Source organism: Mycteria americana, chromosome 3, assembly GCF_035582795.1.
Source record: "Mycteria americana isolate JAX WOST 10 ecotype Jacksonville Zoo and Gardens chromosome 3, USCA_MyAme_1.0, whole genome shotgun sequence".
Lineage (NCBI taxonomy): Eukaryota > Metazoa > Chordata > Aves > Ciconiiformes > Ciconiidae > Mycteria > Mycteria americana.
The window spans coordinates 102992021-103014755 of NC_134367.1; the positions used below are offsets into that span (position 1 = coordinate 102992021).

At 47.2% G+C, this 22735-nt stretch overlaps 2 protein-coding genes across 9 annotated transcripts in view; both read left to right on the forward strand.

The window, feature by feature from the left end:
* The window catches only part of SYT14 (synaptotagmin 14), a 104662-nt gene extending 100278 nt beyond the window's left edge, over window positions 1–4384 (forward strand). For 7 of the 8 annotated variants that reach the window (XM_075496347.1, XM_075496349.1, XM_075496348.1 and 4 more), the window contains 3 exons: window positions 70–113; window positions 957–1026; window positions 2564–2763. The gene's annotated coding sequence lies outside the window, so the exon portion shown is untranslated. Of the gene's footprint in view, window positions 1–69; window positions 114–956; window positions 1027–2563; window positions 2764–3156 lie in introns of those variants that run through there. The other variant, XM_075496343.1, reaches the window with a different exon arrangement.
* An 8754-nt stretch (window positions 4385–13138) lies between these two features.
* On the forward strand, window positions 13139–20594 carry SERTAD4 (SERTA domain containing 4). Its single transcript, XM_075496352.1, has 4 exons — window positions 13139–13265; window positions 13599–13791; window positions 14370–14485; window positions 17602–20594. The coding sequence occupies exons 2-4, from the start codon at window positions 13614–13616 to the stop codon at window positions 18361–18363; spliced, it is 1056 nt and encodes a 351-aa protein (XP_075352467.1). The 5' UTR covers window positions 13139–13265; window positions 13599–13613; the 3' UTR covers window positions 18364–20594.
* The last annotated feature ends 2141 nt before the right edge of the window (window positions 20595–22735 follow it).

Below are 22735 nucleotides of genomic sequence, written 5' to 3' on the forward strand. Positions count from 1 at the left end.
TCCACTAACGCTATGTGTCAGTAGATTTCTCAGAAAGTTATTGCACATAATCTTATCTGTTTCTTTTAGGGATACAATGTGGAGTTATGCTTTTCACTTTAATACTTCCTTTGGTAAGTGCATATTGAAACATTTAACAAATACTAATTGCAGTATATAGTCCTGTGTCCGCTGGGTGTATTGATATTCGTAACCTGACCCTGAAAATGAGCCAGTTTGAAGATGAAGCCTAGAAGCCACTGCTGCACACCAGTTTAAGGGAGGAGACAAATACATCAATCCTAATTTAATGGGAGAATTTTCAGGTAGACAGTAATTGAGTTGGAATTTGGCCAAAGCCTTGAGGTTAAAGAACCTCCTCTTATTATATGTATTAGAGGATCTTTAATGAATGCAAACAATTGAGATCACAGTTTCATCTCTTCTGCAAGGGATAGCAGAAAATGCTCGTTTCCCTCTAGAAATACTATGCTGCCTGTAATTGGGCTGGGGCGCTGAAAAAAATATGCCACCTTCTGAAACACCAGAACCGTTTTCTGATCAACAAAGATCTCAATGTGTTGACCTGTAGGAGGAGTAGCTGGCTCACGTATTTTAGTAATAACTCTCACATCAATACTGAGAAATAGCCACTAAGCAAGTAAAGAAATCCTGGACTAAATTGAATTGAACTACATTGAATTCAGCTAAGTTGGGTTTTTTTTTCCTTTTTGGTCTCAAAAATCCTGCTGATTTGCAGAATAATTTCAAACAAGTTTATTAAGCTCTTCAGATAGACTGGACAAGAGGAAGGTCTCCAGACTTACCACTTTCCATAGATAGATACTTCCATATCCATCAGTTCTTTTGGATTTCTTATGTATTTATTTCTAAATATAGCTAATGGTTGGGAAAAAGAAGCATGATTGAAAGAGTGCTTGGCAGCATAAAAATGAAGGAAAATTGATGCTTTACAGGTACTAAAATTGTTTGCCCTTGAAGCTCTCCAGGTGAAAAGAATTGTGTCAGCCTGCTGAAGCCCAAAATGTAAGTCACTGCATGTACAGAGGGAATGACATTTTGTTATTTTAAACCACCTTTAGTGCGTGATACTTCATCAGCTGCAGTAGAAGTCCCTCTAAAAGCAACAGCCTCTAAAATGCATATGAAGGTATTTACTTCAGAGATTAAAAAAATATACAAGTCAAATATATGAGTGCTTAAATCCTTCAATACGGAATTTGAAATGCTGATGCATTATGCTGCCTTGCACCAGGACGGCCCCAGAGCAGCAATGATAGGTAACTAGCTTGGTAGCTTTCATTGGCGATAATGAGAAAAGAGCAAATCCATTAATTTAGATTTTGTAATGCTATCTGTTAAAGCTAAATTCTTGCTAAACTAGCAGAGATAATGGTTTGTTTGTTCCTTCTTTAACTGTGAATTTATGCTTGGTTTTAACCTCATCGTGGGTGTGTTGTTCCTAGCACACGGACATGGAAAGGCCTGACATACCAAGTATCATTACGTGCTCTGGAATTATTAAAAGCCTTAATGTTTACACCTGTGTGTGGAATTGCTAAAGCGGTACCAGGTGAATCAGACTGAGGCTAACCATTACCCTGCTGCAGAGTGTAGTGGCCCTGAGAGTGAACCTCAATTCTAAAATCTGCATTCAAACTTATATATTGAACTTTGGGCTTTTGTTAAAGTGATTGCTTCCTTCGTACAAGTATACTTTGAAACATAATATGTGTTTCTTATTACCTGCATCAGATTTTGGAAGGCAGAATTAACTATACTTAAAAACATACACAGTATGTAAACTGAATAAGAAACTTAATTTTAGTGCCCTGCCTGAGATTCCCTGCATTCTCCTAATGCTTTCCGCCCCAGCCTCTCTACTTAGAAACAAATAGAGAGCAAAACCTGGGTGAGTGGTTAATTCCTTCAAGATGACATAGACTTGGAATCCAACTAAATAATATTCTTGCTTTTATATTTGATTTTTGGTTTGGATTATTCAAGGATATTTATCCTTCTCTCTTGGAATAATTTTGCTTTTGGAATAATTTCAGACAACAAACACAGTCTACGGTTTAACTTACTGTGACCCACTCTGGCTCCCAGAATAATTTCTCCTACCAATTTATTTCTCAATCGTTGGCTATGCTCTGCTGGTTTTTAACTCTTTTTGTGCCCCTCAGATTAAGAATTGCTGCAGAGATATTTTTCTTGAGGACCTTTTATTTCTGATTTACTGTGCTTCTGTAAGAAATTGCTCTCATTGCTGTAAAGTAGTAGGAAGCTGCTAATGCTTTTTGAGAGCAGAACCACACACAGGAGGCTCATATAATTTACTTTGTAATTGAATGGTACATTTCTCAGCATCCAGATTTTTAGCTGTTGGGATTTCTTTTTTAAGATGATATATCCTTCAGAGGTTGTGATGTACCCCTATTAAAGACAACTGGGGTGTATTTCCCTAGCTCATAATAATAAATTGCTGGAGCAGACTATTGCCAGCAAATCGCCCTTCCAGTTCTGCGTAATCCTCCGGTACCCTTGCGCAAACTTCTCCCAGGCTGTAACAGAAACTTGGCACCTTGCTTCTGGCTATCCTCAAGTGGGGCTGGAGCCCCTCGGAGCGGTACCCTGCGACGTTGCTGCGAGCTCGTTTTTGTCTTTGGCCTGATTGGATCTTTCTTCTCGGGGCCAGGTTCTGCCAGCTTTATTCAGGCTGAGCAGTCCCGCCGCGCTCAGTGAAACTATTCATGGAGTGAGGTGAGCTTGAGGACCTGTTCAGTGGGAGCTGGGCTGGCACTGTCTGGTCCTTGGAAGCGGGGAGAGGAAAGTCTTTTCCTCCGTTTGTGAAAAGCAGAGAGCATGTGTAACAGAGAGGGACGGCAAACAGGAATGCATCAGGCAGAAGTAGACATGGGAAGGAAATTAATCTTGAATTCATTATCATGGAACGGCAGCTAAGCCAGAGCTAAAAAATACTTCAGAGAGTTAACGTGAGATCTAAATTTTATTTTAGAGTTCATATTGCAATTTCATTGCAATGACAAAAATGAATCAATTGAATAATTGAACTGAAGCTGATCATTATTCAGTTTTTCTTGGTGGTTTGATGGATGAACTGATAGTGAGGTTTAAAAATCTCTCTCCTTTTAGCAAAAAAAAGTCACCGTTGAGCTCCAGAGTGCACGCTTGAGAAGGATTGGATGTACAGCGTCTTTGCTGTTGCTGCTGGAGATGAAGGTGAAAGTGGATATGGGCACTGGAATGAGTATCAATATACTGTAAACACAAAGAAAATATAAAGGAATACAGAAGTGCTTCCCCATATCTTCCTCTTTCTGTTTTCTGAAATTTGGGGAATAGCGTATTCCATTGAAATCACGAGTAATGCTGCACAGGTTTGTTTAAACTAAAGCAATTGCATGTCCCCAGCCATTACTCATACCAGTTAGAAAACTTCATAGGACTTAGCTTGGGCATCTCCCCCGTCCCTGGAGCTTAGATGTAGTCCAGCACACGCCGTATGGATAAACAAGAGGGTTGACACAGCTGTGCAGTAGCTAGATGGAGGTTTTGGAGCAGGCAGGCAGGAGTGGCTTTGGGTAATTGCCATTGCGCCAGATCCTGCTCTTAAAATGCCGTCCCTCCCACACATCAACGCTGTCTTCCTTTCTGGACATTAGACACCACCCAGGTCTGTGACAGAGGAAAGTAAACCCTCTTCCTCAGTGCTGGGCCCGGCATTTGGTTATCTGTGCTCTTTTTGCCTGAAGCTGCCTCAGTATAGAGCAGGGGGTAATTTCCTGCAGAGAGCTGGGTTCCTCTAGCTTGAATACACCTGTGTTTCCCCCTTCTCCGGACCCTTATCTGCTCCTTCTGCCAGGAGCACGCACAGGAGACTCTGCCAGGACACGTGGTCCTTCCTGGCCCCTGGGAACGTCACCCACGTTGGACTGCACTATCCTTATAAATAGTCCCCACTCATGGCAACAGAAGTACTCCTGAAAAATGAAGTGCTAATAAAGACCAACTTCCAGTGCCAGAGGAAGAACCACTTGTGTGGATCAGAGCGCTACGAGTCCCAGCCTTGATGAGGACATATGCCTCAAAACAGTTCTCTAAATGAAAATTAAGTCTCAGAATAACTCCAAGTTTTTTATGCTACTGTTCAAGTAAAAGGAATAATCACTTTCTGTAGCACCAGCTAAATAATTGAATGCAGATCTTAGCAGAATATTATCAGTGCAAGGACAGTCAAAATCTACATCTCTGCTTTTGCAGTGACAAATTGTGCAGAGGAATGCTTTTCTTATAAATGTCTGTGATCCGCTTATATTAACTCTCTCATTACCTCAGCTGCTTTTGTCATCTCCATTTTGTCTGTAGACAAAATGGAGATGACAAAATCCGCTTCTTTTTTTCCTCTCTTTCCTTGGTTGCGTAATTATTTCATAGGATATAAGCATTTTACGTTATTTTTCCCTGGTTCTAAGAGATGACTTTTTCCTTAGCTATTAAATCAATAGGTTGGACTTAAAATGAATACTGAACTTAAAATGTTTTATTTTTTAAAAAGCTAGTCTTTTGGGATCTGCATTGTAAATTGAAACATAAATAAAGCCTTTTAAATTTTGATAAAATTGATCTTTTTTGTTTGCTTGCTTTTATAGATGATAAATGTTGAAGTCTGAAAACAGGGTCACAGACAAGGAGACTGAGAAAGGAATGGACAAAGTCATGTTAGCGAGAGCCAATGAGAAGGCTGTAAGTCTCAAAAAAAAAAAATTTCAGTCAAATACAAAGTTCTGCATCAAAATATAGTGTTTTGTCCCAACACTGTAATTTCTGATGCTGCCCCAGAAGGCCTGGTTTTGGGAAGATGTCCCCAGCATACAGAGGTGAATGACTAATCCATTCCTGCCAGAAGTGTCTCTTACCAATTATAGGTCATTTGTGCTGCCCAGTTGCCTCCTGGGCTATGTCATGCATAAAAAATGGATACTCAACAGCACTGGCATCGTAATTTTACAATCTTTTCATTATTTAGACATTTCTCTCTTTCTAATTTATTTTATGTGCATTGCAAAATTTATTATGGAAAGAAAGCATTTTAAATTATGTTTTTAAATCAACCCCTTATAGCCCATGCAACAGTGGGCTCTCTCCCATCTCTTCCCTTCCCAGCTCCTCACTGCAGACATGCCGTGCTCTTGCGGCTGGGAGACCTTTATCCTGTAACTAAACTCTTTCTTCCTAACCTTTACAAAATAGATGAGAGTGATTCCCAGTATCTCTCACTGGGAAGGTGCTTCCTGCCGGCACCTCCACCCAGGCGGCGGGTCAGCACTATTTCCCCTCCTTCAGTCTTTGCAGAGCGGTGAAGTGGAGAAGTGGCAGCGCCCGGCTGGGATCAGATCCTGGCTGGGATCAGATCCTGGCTGGCCTCGTGCGGCTGCGGCCGCGGCTGCTCTGCCCGCTTCGGGGGGGCTTCCAGAAAACGGGAAAAGCTGAGCACCACGAGAGGCTGAGAACGGGTGTAGGCCAGCTGATTACCATGATTTTTGACTTGCGGATAACGACATGTTTTCTATCATGTGCTAGCATAATGAATTTATTCCTAGTGATGGGTCATTGCTTCTCCTTTACGAAGTCCATAGATTACACGATGAAAAACCTGGGGAGTAACAAGACTCTGGTGCCTTTTGCCTTTCTTCCCTCTTTCCACTCTTGTTCTCGTTTCGCCCCCTCCTTGGCTTGGTGTTCGTCCCATCTGCATCTCCTTCCCCACAGCAGCCACCACTTCCCAGCTGATCCCTTCTTCTTGTCACTAAAATGACCAGCCGCGCAATTACGAATACTAAAATGCGCCTGTTCACACTGCGGTGAGGTGGGGTCCGCGGAGCTCCTACCTCCCAGCTTGCTGTGCCACCCTGCCAGCAGATTCGGGAAGGCGACACCACACTGGTTTATCCTGGTTTTCTTCCCAGCCCTGACAGCTGGTTATAACTGGTCCAGCGGTGGCTGGAGTTCGGCACAATTCAGATGTCTCAGACAGTCTATATAAACATTGTTCCTACTTAGAGGTCCTGTTGGAAGAAGTGTCAGTTGGGCACTTAGTGAATTACAGGCTTAAGAAACTACCTGGCAATGGCAGAGACCTTGAACCAGACGCAAAACTTCCACTAATGCAGCCTTTAGCATCTTAAGTAGGTCCTTGGCTGCCAATCAGTTTTAGGCACGCTGTAAAGGGACTTTCTAAAAAAAAATCTGACTCTGGACCGGCATCCCTGTTTGTTTCATCTCGATTTGGAGTGGTTAAATAGGAATTTGCAAAGGAAATGAATAAGGGGACCAGCTTCTTTCATTTAAAAGGCTTGTCTAAGTAGAACCAAGCGACAAAGGAATTCACTGTAAGGTTTGCAATTTTTGTCGCTCTTGTCTAACCAGATTTACATCGTCAAAAACAAAACAAACAAACAAGCCCCCCAAACCAACACGAGAGAGCATGAGCGTTTTAGAGCGTGTGCATTACAAGCGATACAGAATATGCATTTATCATTCAAAATTTTAAACAGCTGAAAAATAAATATGCAAAGTAGATTGTTCTGTTTGCAGATGGTAATCCTGCCACACTGATTTTGCTCAGCTGTCTGATTTTTCAGTGTCTGCATTCCTGGTTCCTGGGGTTCCTGATTAAGAAATAAAATAGGAGTCACGGTGCACGGTTACCTTCTGCACATCTGAAGGGGTAACTCAGTGACTGCAAGCAGATTATTAGAGGCTGATATCCCACCCTGCTGAATTCAACGCAATGTCGGGGGATTGAAAAAAAAAAAATCCCTTCCCTGCTCTGCCCCTCATTTTTACAGCTGCAGGATAAAGCTTCCTGCCAGCTTTTGTAGATGGGCTCGCAGTAAATCGGCGGCCCAGCCCGGCTCTCCCGGGGGTCTCCGCGGGTGGGGACGGCCGGCGGGCAGCATGCTGCACGGCAAGGTGAGGCGCATCCCTTTCCCTCCCTCTCCCGAGGATGACTCAGTCGGTTATTAAAAATTTCCAGCTTCCAGCTAAAAATGGCATCAGAAGCGGTGCCCCGGAGGGAAGAGGGGGAGATGTGAGAAATGGGTTCTGTTCCTGTCTCCGCTTCCTAACACACACACACACACACGCGCGCGCAGAGCTGATGTGCAGCTCGTCTGGGAAAAGTTTATTTTGCAATACGAGGGGTTAGTATTCTGCTAAAGGCTTTTGCAAAGACTGGATCCAATTTTCGGAGCCTGTTGCCAATATTTGTGAGTCATTTCCTTGGAATCCTACCTTTGGTGTTTATTTCCCTTAGAAGGAAACTTGTAAAAGAATAATAATAGCTCTCATTCTTCGTGGAAAGTAGCACACAGCAAAGTGGGAGACAACTCGCTCTTTGTTCCAAAACACTTTTTTGTTTGTTTTGTTTACTTTCTTCAGCAGACGAAAAGCGAAGAAGGCAATATAATTAACCCCATAAACCATCTAATTTACGGTGCCAGCGACATGCATGCGCCGCTGCACTGGAGCGAAAGTTAAGTGGGGAAGTGGTTTTAATTGGTACCTCTTTTAAAGAACCAGCGTCGAGAACTGCCTCGTGATTTGGGAAGTCTCCTTGTGCAACAGAAGGGCTTTGCTTGCTCAGCCCTGCCTGACTGCTGGGACCCCTTTTGCTCTCTGACTTCAGTCCCAACAGCAGCATCTAGCACCCATTCAGCGGCAAAAGCCATTGCAAAGGTTAACTAATGCGGAATACTGCCAGTTAGAGTTGGCGGCAATAGGAGCACCCTTTACCCTCAGGATACTGAAGTGTTTGGCAAACTAAACTCCCACTGAGCTGCGTGGATCCTGCACGGAGCTTTATGTGTCTAGCAGGACCACGCAGCCACCAGCGGGGTGGAGGCAGAGAGCGTATGAGACATTTTGGCTAAGAAGGCTGGAAAAAATATTTATGCTTACTGAAATAAGTACCACGGGGCTTTATTGTTCTCCTAGAGCAGGCAGGCAAAGCAGCCTTCAGGAGATGGCTGCAGTACGCTTGATGTCACCTTTTCTCACGTCTGCCAGGGCCCCATGGCAAAAAAATAGATTGCAAATCTGCTTCTATTTTCATATATTTGCATAAATTCTGGGGCAAGCTATAACTGTTAGAACCACCATTTAAGAGTTCATTGCATATAGGCTACCAAGAGTACTGATAGGTGACATATACCTACAAAGAAATAAAAGAGGAAACCTCTTTTCTGTCAGTATAGAAACCTCCTCTAGTTCTGCTTCATAGAAACCAGAAGCAGGAGAAAGCACAACTGTTAAGAATTCAAAAGCCCATTTTCTTTTTTCATTTATTTTCTCTGAAAAAAATGCTTGCTAAGAAAATCGGGGGACCCTGACAAACTGGGTGTGCTGGTTTTGGCTGGGACAGAGTTAAATTTCTTCACAGTAGCTAGTATGGGGTTTTCTTCATAGTAGCCAGTAGGGGCCCATGTTTTGTGTTTGTGCTGGAAACAGCGTTGATAACACAGGGATGTTTCCGTTATAGCTGAGCAGTGCTTACATAGAGTCAAGGCCTTTTCTGCTCCTCACCCCACCCCACCAGTGAGGAGGCTGGGGGTGCACAAGGAGTTGGGAGGGGACGCGGCTGGGACAGCTGACCCCAACTGACCAAAGGGACATTCCATACCATATGGCGTCATGCTCAGCACAAAGCTGGGGGAAGAAGAAGGAAGGGGGGGACATTCAGAGTGATGGCGTTTGTCTTCCCAAGTAACCGTTACGCGTGATGGAGCCCTGCTTTCCTGGAGATGGCTGAACACCTGCCTGCCCATGGGAAGGAGCGCATGAATTCCTTGCTTTGCTTTGCTTGCACACACAGCTTTTGCTTTCCCTATTAAACTGTCCTTATCTCAAGCCACGAGTTTTGTCACTTTTACTCTTCTGATTCTCTCCCCCATCCCACTGGGGGGAAGTGAGCGAGCGGCTGGGTGGGGATTAGTTGCAGCTGGGGTTAAACCACAAGACTAGGACAGAATAACTCCAAAAAGTCTTTATGGGAAGAATTCAACTGAAAAGAATGAAAAGAAAAAAAAATTAATATGTGAGAATTAGGAAAGTCGGAGAAATATTTGCTTGGAATTCTGTCTTGAGAAAGAGACAGTTGAGCATCTGGAGTTGTATAATCCATGCGTATCTATCCAGACAATAAACATTTTAATCAAGGCCCTCGTTATCTCCCATCTCTGTTTGTAACTTCCTCCTCCTTGAACTTGTGACACATCAGCCAGTTTGATCTATTCAAACACAAGCTCCCAACATCCTCTTCCCTGTCCACCGCTGTGGTCGGATCCAATCCGCCTCCCGCCTTTCCTCCCTATTTGCCTGCATCTAGTCCTTTATTTTCAAGTGCTAGGTTGTCACAGCTCCGCCTTAGCTGTCATCGCTCCATCATTGTCTCTACTGTATGGCTCTGCTCCGTTCGCCAATGGTGCTGGCGTCCTTGTGCATTTATCTGCTGCTCCCAGGGGAGCCTTTATGCCCTCTTCCATGACGCTCTTGCCCAGAGGATGCCCTGCCTCCCTCCGCCAAGCTGGCGATACCGAACTTTGTTGCAGCAAGCATAAAGAGTAGATAGTTAACAATGAGGTTATCCTGGAATTGTTTAAGTGTGATATAGTTGGGGTTTGTTGGTTTTAATGTATGTACACCAGTCTGGGTATGTGATTGTGCCTTTCCCCTTCCTCCCTCCGGCTGTCACTTGCCTTCTGTGGGTCTGCACAGCCTGCGTGCAATGCTCGTGCAGTGGGATTTCTGACTGCTTCTGCAGTGTAAATTTTCTATAACGCCAGAAAGGTAACAGCTACCAAACTGACGGCAATTTTGTTTTCTAAGCACTGCAATCCAGATGTTAACAATGCTATAGTGCAGTTAAGAAATGCTATTCTCTCCTCAAGCTGTATTGTTATGCGATGGAAACGCTCCAGAATATATGATAAAGACTGAAACCGCTGCAGTACTTGGGTACAAGCCCAGGAGTAAAGAAAGGAATAGTCGTCTTAAGTCTGTCCCCTTGTCTTTATTGATCTTGGTGAGATCTGCAGCATTATTGTCACAGGCATTTTATATTTAAGTTTGGATTTTTAGAGGCATTCTGGAACTGTATAAAGAGCCCTTTTCACTGACATCGCATCAAGCTTGTTATAATGTGAATGGCATCATTACAGTTCTCTCATTAACATCATAATGGCTCTGGAGGAATAGTGAGTGAAAACCCCAGCAAATGGAGTAGCGTAGCAATGTATAGTAGTCTTACTGTGTAAAACTGCATTCGGAAAAAGTTTGACATTTTAACCTTCAGGCTGCTGTAGATGCCTTGGGGTGTCCTCACACTGCATGTGTTTGGCTGACAAAATGGAAAAATTGTGGTAGCCTAAGGATGGAGGGCTGGCTTCAATAAAAAACTATGCCTGGCTTCCATGCCACTGAAGCCCACACAAGGCTCCCAAATGGATTTTTCAAAATTGAATCCAGCCCTAAGTGTCAACCTTTTGCTGTAATTTTGTAGAGTAAATGTATTGTATGCTCACATGTACATCTTTCATCCTTTATTTCCAGTGGCGTTAATGGAAAAGTAACAATGCGTGTGCTGGTCTGCAAAGCCTCATTGAAACGAACGGGATTTTGGATGAAATCCCTCCATTGCATACGATAATGTAATGTAAATGGGTTGGGCTTATGGCTGGAGGACGATGAGGTCTGGTTCTATTTCTGGCTCTGACACTGATTTGCTGCGTGACTTCTGGCAAGATACTCGGGAGCGGATTTTGCCACCCTTAATGGGGAGAAACAGCAGGTTGGCTCTTTGGGAGCAACGCCAGAGGTCCTGTTTATGGAGCTAGGTCCGGCAGCGCTTTTTCAGTAAATATCACCTCGTACTTCAGGCTTCCAGTTTTGCCGTGTCCAACTTTACCTTCACGGAGGCTGACTTTTCCCATGTGCTGAGCACTCGCAGCTCCCTTCCCACTCATTTGCAGCAGCTGGAAATCCGTGCTTCTGCAAATCAAACCGGAGGAAATAGCATGCCCAGAGTCACAAGCCCTTTTAGAAGCCTGGTTCTCAGCTTCTGTGTGCTGAAGCAATTCCTTTGCTACAACATGGGGCTTATTTTGTAGCTGAGTGCCACCTGTACAGCTTTGTAATGCATGCTTAGACCTACAAGCTTGGTTTGGGGCTTTGGTCTTCTGGTTGTTGGTTTTTTTTTCCTAGGGAAGCTCTGTTATTTATACCTTGTTTTTATCCTCATACTAAATGCAAAACACAGCACTATACCAGCTACTAGGAGGAAAATTAACTGTGTCCCAGCTGAAACCAGATCAGTTTGGAAACATGGAGAATGTGCATGGACAGTAACTGTTTACAGAAGTTAACTGGCCTGCCTCTATTAATTTTGCACATTGTAAATAGCAGAAGCAGTTCATTTACTTTACTGGCTGTCCAGAGACCTCAGTGTTTCAAGATAAATCAGCAGCACTGTGCAGAAGGCATCCCAACACTTCCTTCCTTCCTTCCTGTGTGTTTCTGCTTAAGCATAGAAAGACCTATTTGTGATGAAATATGGTAAAAAGAAATGCACAGTCGAAATCTCCGATTCTCATTAAAAAATTCCATAAAGAGAAGCTGAATTCATTACGAGCGAAGAAATCCTGACTTTCCCAAAGCAGCAGTGAGTTTCTTCCAACCCTTATTCTCCGAGGACAAACACTGAGTGTTGACATCATGCCAACATGAGAAGATTGATGTCTCCCTGTGAGTGATTCCTCGGTGCAGATTAATGAGAGGAGTCCATGGGTGCTTTCTAATGACAGTGTAATCTTTTCAGCCATAAAATATATGACTTTTTAGCTGGTTCTTGGGCCACTTTTTGGCCCCGCTCTTAGGTCAGCAGACTGAGCCGCTTGTTGTTTTGACCAGTCTTTCCATGTGTTGGTACTCAGCTGGTAACAAAGGTGCGGGGAATAAATAATATATATTGTCCGTGTCATGGATAACTTCCAATGGGCCAGTCTAGTGGCTTGCCATTCCCCCTGTCGTCATTTCTTTGCCCAGGAAATGCAAGATGGCATTAACGGGCTACTGCAAGAAAACGACTGAGAGCCACATGCAGCGCTCCATCAGTAAGCTGCCTCTGGGGAAGGGGCTTCGGCACCCGTCAGCGCGGTTGCAGCGAGGTCTGGTGGCCTTTAGTAGGGCAAGCTGCTGGGGGATTTCCCCTTCACCTCCCCGTTCCTGCCCCGTTGAGGGGTGTAGGGCAGACCCACGCATGCATGCATCGAAGGAACAGAGAGTCAGCGCCTGCTGGAAGCCCGTTTCTTAATGAAGTAGCAGCCTTGTGCATTCTTCCAGGATTTAAGAAAACAACTGGCAGATGTGAACGATTTATTTTTCTTCCCTCTTCTGCTGCGGTTTATTTTTTCCTCTTGTTAGCGAGCGCTCAGCTGCTAACACAAACAATTGCTGAAATTCCACCTGCCCACCTGCGGCCCCTCCTTCCCGCTGCCTGCCCGGGCCCTCGTCTTCCTCCGGGAGGGCTGCGCTGAGGGGAAACTACATCCCGCTTTCTTAGAGAGAGGAGGAGGAGGAGGAAGGCGAGGGAGGGGCCGGGCCGCGTCTGGGCGCATTGTTCCGCGCTCCTCTGCCAAGAAGTAGGTGACTATGAACTCATCCCTTGCCCCTCGCCGAAAGTTTGCTCCCTCCCCTCCCTGCCTCCCTCCCTCCCCTCCCCTCCCTTCCCTTCCCCTCCCCTCCCCTCCCGCCTGCTGTCGCGGCAGGAGGCAGCTCGCAGCCTGGCGCTGGCCCTGGAGTCCCCGCTCCTGCTTAATATTCCGCCTGCTCCGCCGATGTTGTGCTTGGCTCCGGTGGGACCGCAACTCACGGCTTGAAACCGGAGCCAATTTTCTGTCTTAGTCTCGCAGTGTTTTGACTGGAGGCAGATCCAGTTCAGTCCGATCGGGGCTAGTGGAAACAACTACCTAAGTCTCTGCCGCCTGTTTCGCTGGGGAGGGAAGAAAGAAGAAAGGAACGCGATCCCCAGCTGCTGGGCGCGCTCTCTCGCACACACGCACACACTCACGCACACACACGCACCGCAGACACACGCACGCACACGGACTCGCACGCCCGTCGGTGCCGAGCGCGCCGTGCCAGCACCGCCGGGGGAAAATGGGAAGCCAGTGAGCGGATCCGTGCCGGTGCGTGAGCGGGGCCGGGGCCGGGAGCGGGGCCGGGGCCGGGGCGGCGGCGGGAGCGGGGCCGGGGCCGGGGGGCGGCGTGGGGGGAGCGCGCACAAACTCCCGGTGCGGGGGACCCCGCGCCCTTTGTGGGGGAGGGCTCCGGCCTTTTTCCTGCCGTGAGGAGGAAGAAAGCCCCGCGTGTCCCGGGAAGGCACACGCGCGAGTGTTTTTTCCATGCGCGCGTAGCGAGGTGTGAGTGCCACGGGGGCGGGGGGCGGAACGCCGCGGGGCGGGGGCTCAGGTGAAGGGGCGGCGGGGTGCCGGGCGCTCACCGCGCTGCTTCGCTTCCAGGTGCCGGCGCCCGCGATGACCCTGGTGCTGCCCATGCAGCGGCTGGGCCGCCCCATCGCCGCCGAGGGAGCCGCCGACCTCGCCGCCTACCGCGCCCTCTGGGAGCCGCCCTGCTGCGGCCGCCCCGGCCCCGCCGCCGCCGCCGCCCCGCCGCCGCCCCCGGCCCCGCCGGCCCCCGGGCCCCCCGCCGCAGGTAGGCACCGCCGGGGCCAAGCCGATCCGCCGCGGGGGGCCGCCCGGGCGGCCGCCCGGCCCCGCGGCGGCGGGCGGGGGTCGGAGGTTCGTCCGCGGAGGGAGGCGCGGCGGCTCCGCCGGCTTCTCGGGGCGGCGGCGGCGGCGGCGGCGGCGGGGGCCGGGCGGCCGCGGCGCGGGCCGGAGGCGGGGGCTCTCCCACGGGCGAGCGTGGCGCGGCCGCGGGGCCGCAGGTGCGCGGGGCTGAGCGGGCGCCGCCGCTGCCGGCCTCTGCGGAGCGCCGGGTGCGGTGGCGAGGGCGGCCGCCCGGCCGGGCGGGAAAGTTTGGCCGGAGCCGGGCGCCCCGGGGACGGCGCCGGCTGCCGGCGCTGCCGGTCGGAAGAGCCCTCGGCTGCCCGGGCCGGCGCGTCTGGCGGGAGTTGTGTCAGTCAGGTGAGGGCCGGTTTCTGATGGCTGCGGATGGATGTGGAAATATGCGGCGGCGTTCTCCTGTAGCGCGAAGGGAAATGAAAAGTATTTTGTTTGGAGAACCTCCGGCAAACCGCATGTCATTTGTCATATCTGATTTATTACCCACAGGATCGCATTACAGGGGAATTTCAAATCCTGTAACGACATCCAAGATCACATACTTTAAAAGGAAATATGTGGAAGAAGAGGATTTTCATCCGCCGCTCAGCAGCTGTCCGCATAAAGTATGTTTTCTGATAGTCGTTATTTTTACTCCGAGTTTCAGATGCTTCGTAACACTCGACTGACCCGCTTCCAGAAGGCTGGAATACTCTGCCGAAATTAGGAGAGTGATCCAGCTGTTTGCTCAGAAACAAATAGTTGTCGCTTGTTCGCGTTTATTGTTTTATTGTCATCGAATGGCTTAAGAAGCGAAGGCGTTCCTTCATTTAGAACAACTGCAAATGGAGATGCTGAGAATAACTTTTTTTTTCCCCCCAGATTATTTTGTTCTTAGATAGTTTATACCATGCTTACAGAACAGCAGAAACAAAGAACATAAATAAAAAGGGGCCCGTGATTCCCCACTCATTCAGAACTTTTTCCGGGGCAGAAAACAGTAATAGGTTCCTTGTACCCCAAATGGGTTACAGATCCGCTAGAAAAACAGAATGACTTGGAAGGCGAGTGCAAGCTCCTTCAGTGTTTGATCCCGTTTATTAAAAAGCCGATAACTCTGAAAGAACAGATTAGTAAATGAAAGAATATTTTATTTTCTTTAATGAAAGCTGTCAGGGGCGGGATTGGAGCAAACGGTTCCCAGGCCAGTGAGTACATAAATTGAAATCTGACTTTTTTTATGAGAGATTTTACGCTCTCATTCGTTAAGGGCTCAGTCCTGTAAAGAACTGAGCGCCTGGAGCGATGTGCTTAAGGGTAGCTGATGCCTTGAGACACCGTCCTTACCTTGCTGGGTCGTGCCTGGCCCACGGCAGCCCAGTGCTACCCACGTACTACCGGCGATAGGGAGGACACCATGTAATCTGATTACAGCGCAGCTTACGGGCGGCGGTAGTACCACAGGAGCCCCAGAGGCAGAAAGCTAAACCAGATCAGGATGCAGAGCAAATTTATACGTTATCTTTACCTGCCTCGCAGAGGCAACCTTCTGAGATGCGAGGAGAACCGAGTGCTGCGTCCGGCACTGGCTGGGGAGGTCTGCCCAGTGAGATCCTGTTTCCCTGGAGGGATTTTCGCAGAGGAGAAGCGAGCAGTAACGCCGAGCTTGCTTCCCAAGGACCTTAGAGTAGCCGAAGGAATTTTCAGCTACAAATAGTGTTGGCTGGAAATAAGTACCTGACCGGGAAGGTGAAAAACTGCCCCGCCGTTAATTCCAGAAGGTGTTCGGTCTGCTGCCAGAGCAATGGATAAAGAGCACCGAGGGTGCTGAAAAATGGGCTCTGGTTAGTGAGCGTGTCTCCCACGTGTCACATCACTCTCTCTGATTTCAGCCAGTTTTTTTCTTGGCTAGATTGCTGGATTTTTGTATCAGTGATTGTTTTCCTTGCAAAGAGGAGGAATAGTTACTTATCCCTTTCTAACAGCATAAAAACCAGTTGTAGAGGTGTTGGTAAGGTAGACCTGTCCCAGACATCATTTTGTGCTGTTGGGGAGGTGTACCATGTCAGAAACCCTGGGTCACCACTTTCTTCTGTTCAGCACAAATGTGTTTCCTACTTTGCAACACTGAGCTCTAGGGAAGGGAGGATGCCCACCAGCTTTCTCTGAATTTCTTACCACCGCTGCCCAGTAAAGAAAGAGTTGCGTTCCAAGATTCCTTGTCCCGTAGTGGCCCAGAGCCCCTCTCCAGGCCTGCTGGCAGACGTTTGTAGCAGAAAGCCTTTGACAACTTGTTCTTACCGGTGGCCCTCCAGGACGTGTCTCCAGGAGGATCACGGTTCAAGGCTTACTGGTTTGCTCCAGGCTTTTATGGCTTCACTGGCTATTGCTGCAGCAGGTATAAAGGACGCAAATTAACCTATAGGCTTAATATAACTTTAAAATGAGTCATTTATTGTAGAAGATTACTCTCTCTAACAAAGAAGAGCTTCAGCTGTGAACTCGCATGAAAACACAGCCAATTTTTGTTTTTACGAGGCACTGTGCTGCTTCTAAGCCCTGCAGACAGGACCAGGCTGTGGAAAGAGCTAGAGGGCTGAGGAGAGCTGAATGGATGTGAAAAGCAGCTGTGCTTTAAGCTCTTTCAGTCCTCATAGCTACGACTTCCACTCTGCAAAAATGCTGTAACCATGTGGGAAAGGGAAGAATGATCAAGCCACAGATGGGGGGGATTTAGAGCAGTCTCTCTTTGTGCTGTGCTGCTCTCCTCCTACGCAAACCCAATTCTTACTAAAAATGAAAATTGGTTAATAGTGCTTACAGTAGCATGCATTGCCCCCTCTCTTATTTTGATTCCCAGGGTAGCGATTACAGCGCAGAATCCGGGGCCTCCCGGGGGCAGTAACCTGCTCATGCTGCCAGTGCTGAGAAAGGGAGTCCTGGAAGGACCATGGAAGGGAGAACAAATCTGTGGGCGTCGAGCCAGGATTTCTGCAAATCCCTATCCTCTCTTCGTTTCCTGACCTTGTCCCTGCCTATCTGCGTTCCCACCGGTCCTGTAGAGCGCAGGGTGTAGTATGCAGGCCAACAGCTGCTCTCCAGATGCTGTGATGCTTTCAGATGGGTTTCTCCCTGCCTCCCTCCCTGCGTGCACTTTTGTACACGAGCAGTATACGGGAGCTCGGCAAATGGAGACCTCCTCGCTGGAGGGCCTCTTCCACTGGCAGTGGATGAAATGCTCCGACGCTTGCTGCGTGAGGCGATGGCTGCTGGCTGCGTCTTGCAAACCTTGAGGCTGCGGGAGGGGACCTTCGCTTGGCTTCAGAGCTTTGTAGAAGTCCCCCAGGGGATGATGGAATCGGGTCCGTTTACATCAAAAAGCCCCCAGCCATCACTGGAGCAAAACCGCACAACAATTTTATGTTCTAACCCCAAATGCAAATAAAGAGCCAGATGTGTGCATCTGGATTTTGCTCTCCCATCCTGGATCCGTGCCCTGTGATTGCCGCTGTGCTGTAACGCTCAGCTACTTACCTCCTAAACCTGGGTGAATGCTGTGGCCAAGAAAAAGCAGGTCCCCAGCTACACGGGTGTGCAAAATGAAAAGCCAGTTTTAGGCGCCTCGGAAAGAGAACGAGAAAAGTAGTGACACGGGGGAATACTTGGCTTCATTTTCTTTCTCCTTGCCTGGAACAAAACTGGTTGCCTTCAGTTCCATATCTTCTGTCTTTTGCATTTTCAGACAATCTCCGTGTTTGAGGAGCGGGCCCATATTCTTTACATGTCTTTGGAAAAGCTGAAATTCATTGATGATCCTGAAGTCTACCTGCGGAGATCTGTCCTCATCAACAATCTGATGAAGAGAATCCACGGAGAAATCATCATGCAGAACAACTGGTGCTTCTCCGCCTGCTCCTTCAGCGGCCCCTCGCCACAAGAGTGGTTTGTGCCTCAGGACTGTCCATACAGAAAACGTCTTCGGATGGCAAAGGAGGAGTACGAGAAGCTCCACACGTGCTGCTTCTATCAAGAGTGTGGCAGTCACTACTTAAATCTACCCTACTCTGTTAATGCTAGTACAGAAAATACTTCCTCCTCTTCCTCCTCCTCTTCTTCCTCCTCCTCCCCCTCCCCCCCCATTTCTTTGCCAAGCTGTTCCCAGCAGGTGGATTACGACATTGGCTGTGCCTCTTCTTACAGGAGCGATGACCAGATACCTGCTAATGAAATATTCATCACTAATGCCAGGTCTCACAGTAATCAGGAAAAGGCAAAATTTAATGACGAGAAAGGAGGTAATGAACCTGAGCGGGAGAGCGTCGCCCTAAACTGTGAACCTGTCAGAGGCAGCCATGCTCTTGAATGTAAAGGCAAATTTTATGACTGTTTTGAGACTGGATGTAATGACAAGGGCAACGTAAGTGAATCTTGGAAAAAATCCTTAAGGAAAAAGGAGTCTTTACCAAGTAATAAAATGTGCTGCAGCAAAGGAAGTAAAATATGAGGCATCTTTCTTGCTCTGTTGAAGTATGTGCAGCATGTTTGTTCGTCTATCAAATTTTTATTTTGAATGGATTTTTTATAGTTTTCTACAAATGATACGATCATGCCACAAACACTACGTGTAGTTTTAAATGACTGGAGAGCAGATTGCGTAAAGCGTCTCTACGATCTGCATCAGCGGGCTATTTATAAATACGGAGACTTCATAAAGAACGCAGTTGCGTTACTGCTTAGCACTATAGTCTGTACAGCTATGGTGTAGCTTTCGTTACTGAAAATACCAATCAGCCAGATGGGGAAAACATATCGTTTTATATATCCCCGCCCCCAAGAAGTCTGCCATTAATTAAGAAGAACCTCCGTTATGTTTACCAAGGAATTAGAAGTCTGGTAAACAAATTGATGCTACCAGCAAGGGTGATGTGCTCCTTGTAACTCAGTATTTGTTCTGACAAAGGACTGTCTTCATGGACTGGGAATAAACCATCCTCACATTTTGTACTGATACTCATGAGTTCCTGGATTCAGCGTCTTGTTCAACGGACAAAATGGGACATAGCATAAAGAAATAACCTGTTTATGGGATCATAATCAGAAACACAACATGCAGCTCAAGTACTTGCACGTTTTCACCTCGGCTGTAATAACTAATGAGGCTTGTTGTTATACAGGGCAGGTTTTTTTTTGGTGCCTTACTTTTTGTCTTAATTTTTGCCAGCGTGAAAATTAAGTATAAATCAGTGATACAGCAGGGATTTAACCTAAACAGAGGAAAAAAAAAACCCAAACCCACAGGGTGGATCAATATTATTAGAACCCTTTAACCTTTGAAGTACTGAGTTCAACTTCCTATTCAAACATCTCTGTTCTTCCTTTTTGATGCTCAATTGCTTTTTGATTTGCCATCCTTAGGAAGGGATTTAAGAAACAATAGAGAGATGTCTCTTGTAAACAAGCATTCGATGCTTGAGTGTTTCTATGGCAACTGTCTGTTGCTGGGGCTCTTTTTTTTCCTTCTTCGTATAATGAAGTTCATGAACCAGTGGCATGTTTTATACTTTATTCTGTTTCGCATAATTTCTCTCTTTTAGATTGCAAAAGCATGCGGGAGTTTTTCTACGACTTTTGCCGTTGATTTAAAAAAGACAAGAAAAGAAAGCAAAAAGCACAATGTTAATCGATAATGTGGCGATAAACATGATTTTATCTGAATGAATGTAAGGGGTTTAATTTTAAAAAAGAACATTTTGGAGAAATGAGCTGAGATTTCAGTGGCTAAGGACAACATTTAGTCATCCCTAGGTAGACTGTTTGCAAAAGTGTGCTGTTTAAAATGCCCAGAAGACATTAGTCGGGGTTGGACCGAGAGTATCGTGTCTTAGATCCACCCAATTCATTAGTTCCCACAGTCCCCGTAACAACTGGCAGGATGTGCTCGGCAAAATAGCCACGTCCAAGCCACGGCTGACTCATAATAGCTGCCTGTTCCCACAGCGTCATGCGCTCAAGCGACATCTTCTCCGCTTGGTCCTTGTCCAGAGGGTGAAATTCACCTCTGTGCTGGGGGAGCGGCCAGCTCGGCGCAGGCCACGGGGGTCCCCGGGGGGACGCCGCCCTGGGCGGCCCCCGGCTTGGTGCTGGACTCGGCCGGGTCCCTGGGTCACAGACCTCCTGCTCGGGGTTTCACGGGCTCAGCCCGAGTCCTGCTGGGCCGTGGTTATTTGGGGTAGCGTGCGCGCCCCACGGTCACGTTTGCGAGCCGGACAGTTCTCGTGACTAAGCCCAGCGGTCACAGGAAAAAGATTTCCCCCCCAGCCAAAGCGACCGCAAAGAGAGTATCTAGGACGTAAATCAATGATAACCTTTATGTGGTCAGGAGAGTGGGAACTGACAGGTTTGTAAGGGTTATCATTGTGGAGAATGACAAATAAAGAAAGTATAAATCCCACCTGATTTCTCCAAGACAGAAGCTTTTTTTATTAATAATAATAATAATAATATTAAATATAGATCTCATTCATACAGTGTATGAGTAGGATCATCATTTAGACATTTGTCCACAAGGACCAATTTTTTAAAAAAACTGATTTTTCTTGTGTTATACCCAGATAGTCTAGTAATGTCTGCTCTTTTCCAATATTTGATAAACACTTGATGTTTTAAGCTTAAATATTAGATGCTTGTATACTAATGTGTTGTTGTAGTAAAGTGAAATTTCCTTGATATATATTTATTAAAATGACCAAAATTCATTTTAATTTTACATCTCCAATGGCTACTGGGTCCTTTCCCCCATGTTCCCCTCCCTCACCCGAGGAAATGCCATTTAATGCAACTGCTCCCTGCTGCAGAGGTTAGGCGGCAGTTGGCTGTGCACCTCAGGTTGAGCCCAGGACGGAGCTCAGCCTTCTTGGGGTGTCAGGAGCCTTTTGGGCAAGTCTGAAGGTGCACGGAGAAGCAACAGACTTCTCTCTGGATTTGCATGTACAGCCAAGGATAACGCCTGGCCAAACGCTGCCCAAGCCACAAATCAGCTAACACTTGGGGGGGGCTCAAAGCTTTTTGACCCTAAGGGGCTCCTTGGTCTTCAAGAACAAGCCTGCACACATAACCCATTGCAGAGTCTTCTGAGTTGAATTTGCACCAGCTGAAGTGATGGATCAGCAGAACTCCCTGTCTACTCTGGCCTCTCTAACAGCTTCGTGAGTTCCAGGGACACCTAGAAATTAACCTGTTACAGCTCTGGACAGTCTTACTGAGTGTCATCAGGGTCTGTAAGGGATGAAATGTCATCTCATGAAGGTTGGCCTAAGGATAAGTGGTCTTTCATGCCTTTCTCCGGACTCTGCCTCACAAAAGTAATAGCAAATGCTGAAAGTAGATGTATTGGACTCAGGTGTCCACTGAGTTACCCTATTTGCTTCAGAGACAGAGGTATTTCATGTCAGAAAAGGGAGTTGGAAACATCCTTGTCCAATTGCCAGAAATGCAATAGACCTCGATAGGATTTCCAACCTGGGCTAGGCTGAATGGATTTCATGGTTGAAATTTGGTTTGATTTGTGGCATGTGTAGAGCGTAAACCTGATAGGCCTGTTCCCCACTGCACGCTCCAGGACTAAGGACATTTTGCTAGTATCCCAGATTTTCAAGAAATAGTTCTTTTCCAAGATTGTACCAATGCCTTTCATCCGTTACGTCCCATGCATAACTGCTAAATGAATGCTCCTGGCCTCGATCCTGGCCTACCTGCCTGGAAGAACTGGACAGGAGAGCTTCTCTCTAGGGAGATTGTTTTACTCTCTATCATAGATACTTTGCTCCTAGGGTGTAAGACTATGAAGTGCCGTGCCTTTCAGCAGGCTAATCCCTGCCTATAATGGTATGTCAGTAATACATGGAAAACAGCAACAGGACAAGATGGTTCTGTTGTCAGGTCTATTTTAGTGTCACCAAGAACAGAAGTGTCATTTTATCTTCAGGATCGCTCTCCACCAGGTAATACATTTCCCTTGGAAATGCATAGCTCATTTCAGTTGAAAAAATTATGCTCCTTTTTCAAAACACGCAGCATAGTAACATTGTGCTTCATGTATACTTAATGCTTCTGGTAAAAATTTACTATTTTTACTGGATTGGCTAAACTGTTGAAACAGCTTAACACGGTTACTTAAGCATCCCCAGCACTCAGATAGCCTCAGCTGGCACCAATTTGCCATGCCAGCGTAGCAGCTGGCTCCGCAGAGAAACCAAAGGCAGGCTGAGCCGCAGAAATGAAGCGCTGCTTTCAGTCCTGAAGGGCCGACACCCCAAAGCATTTCCTCTCCCTGTGCGCCCTCCATCCTCCTTTCACGTCTCTCCTCTACCCACCAGCCCTTCGCTGGCCACCGGGACGGGCTGCCGGGGCGGTGCGCTGGGTGCCACCGCCCTTCGGGTTCGCGCGGGGGAAGCGGGAAGCTGGGTCAGAGGTGCAGCGTGAGCTAACGGGGAATTTAAACAAACGAACGGGGCTGCAGCGTGTCTCGCTGCTTCGTGGCCCCTCTGGAGGCCCATGCCAGTTGCGACCCACCCAGCTAAATGGCCTTTCCAGCTGCCGGCAGCTCGGATTGCCACTACGGCAGTGACCTGGTGGTTAAAGGGCTGTGGCCGAAGCAGAGACGTGAAGGTGAGTGCTAGTCTGTGTTCGACTCGTGCCCTTTCATTGCCTTCTTGAGATAAAGGCTATAGCCAGAGGTGTCGCAAAGGCAATCGCTGCTTACGCATGCCAGGAACCTTGATGAAAGAAGTTTCTTAAGTTTTAACGCTAAAAGAGCCAGTCAGTCACATCAGAGAAAGGTTTAAACCGCTGTGGGGTAAAGGATTTCATCTGGCGTT

What these genes read in the sequence shown, in the direction of transcription:
- SERTAD4 (XM_075496352.1), top strand. Translation starts at nt 13,614, where the DNA reads ATGACCCTGGTGCTGCCCATGCAGCGGCTGGGCCGCCCCATCGCCGCC. An exon ending in CCCCGGGCCCCCCGCCGCAG is followed by an intron (nt 13,792 to 14,369) that starts GTAGGCACCGCC and finishes TATTACCCACAG; the next exon opens with GATCGCATTACAGGGGAATT. An exon ending in TCAGCAGCTGTCCGCATAAA is followed by an intron (nt 14,486 to 17,601) that starts GTATGTTTTCTG and finishes TTGCATTTTCAG; the next exon opens with ACAATCTCCGTGTTTGAGGA.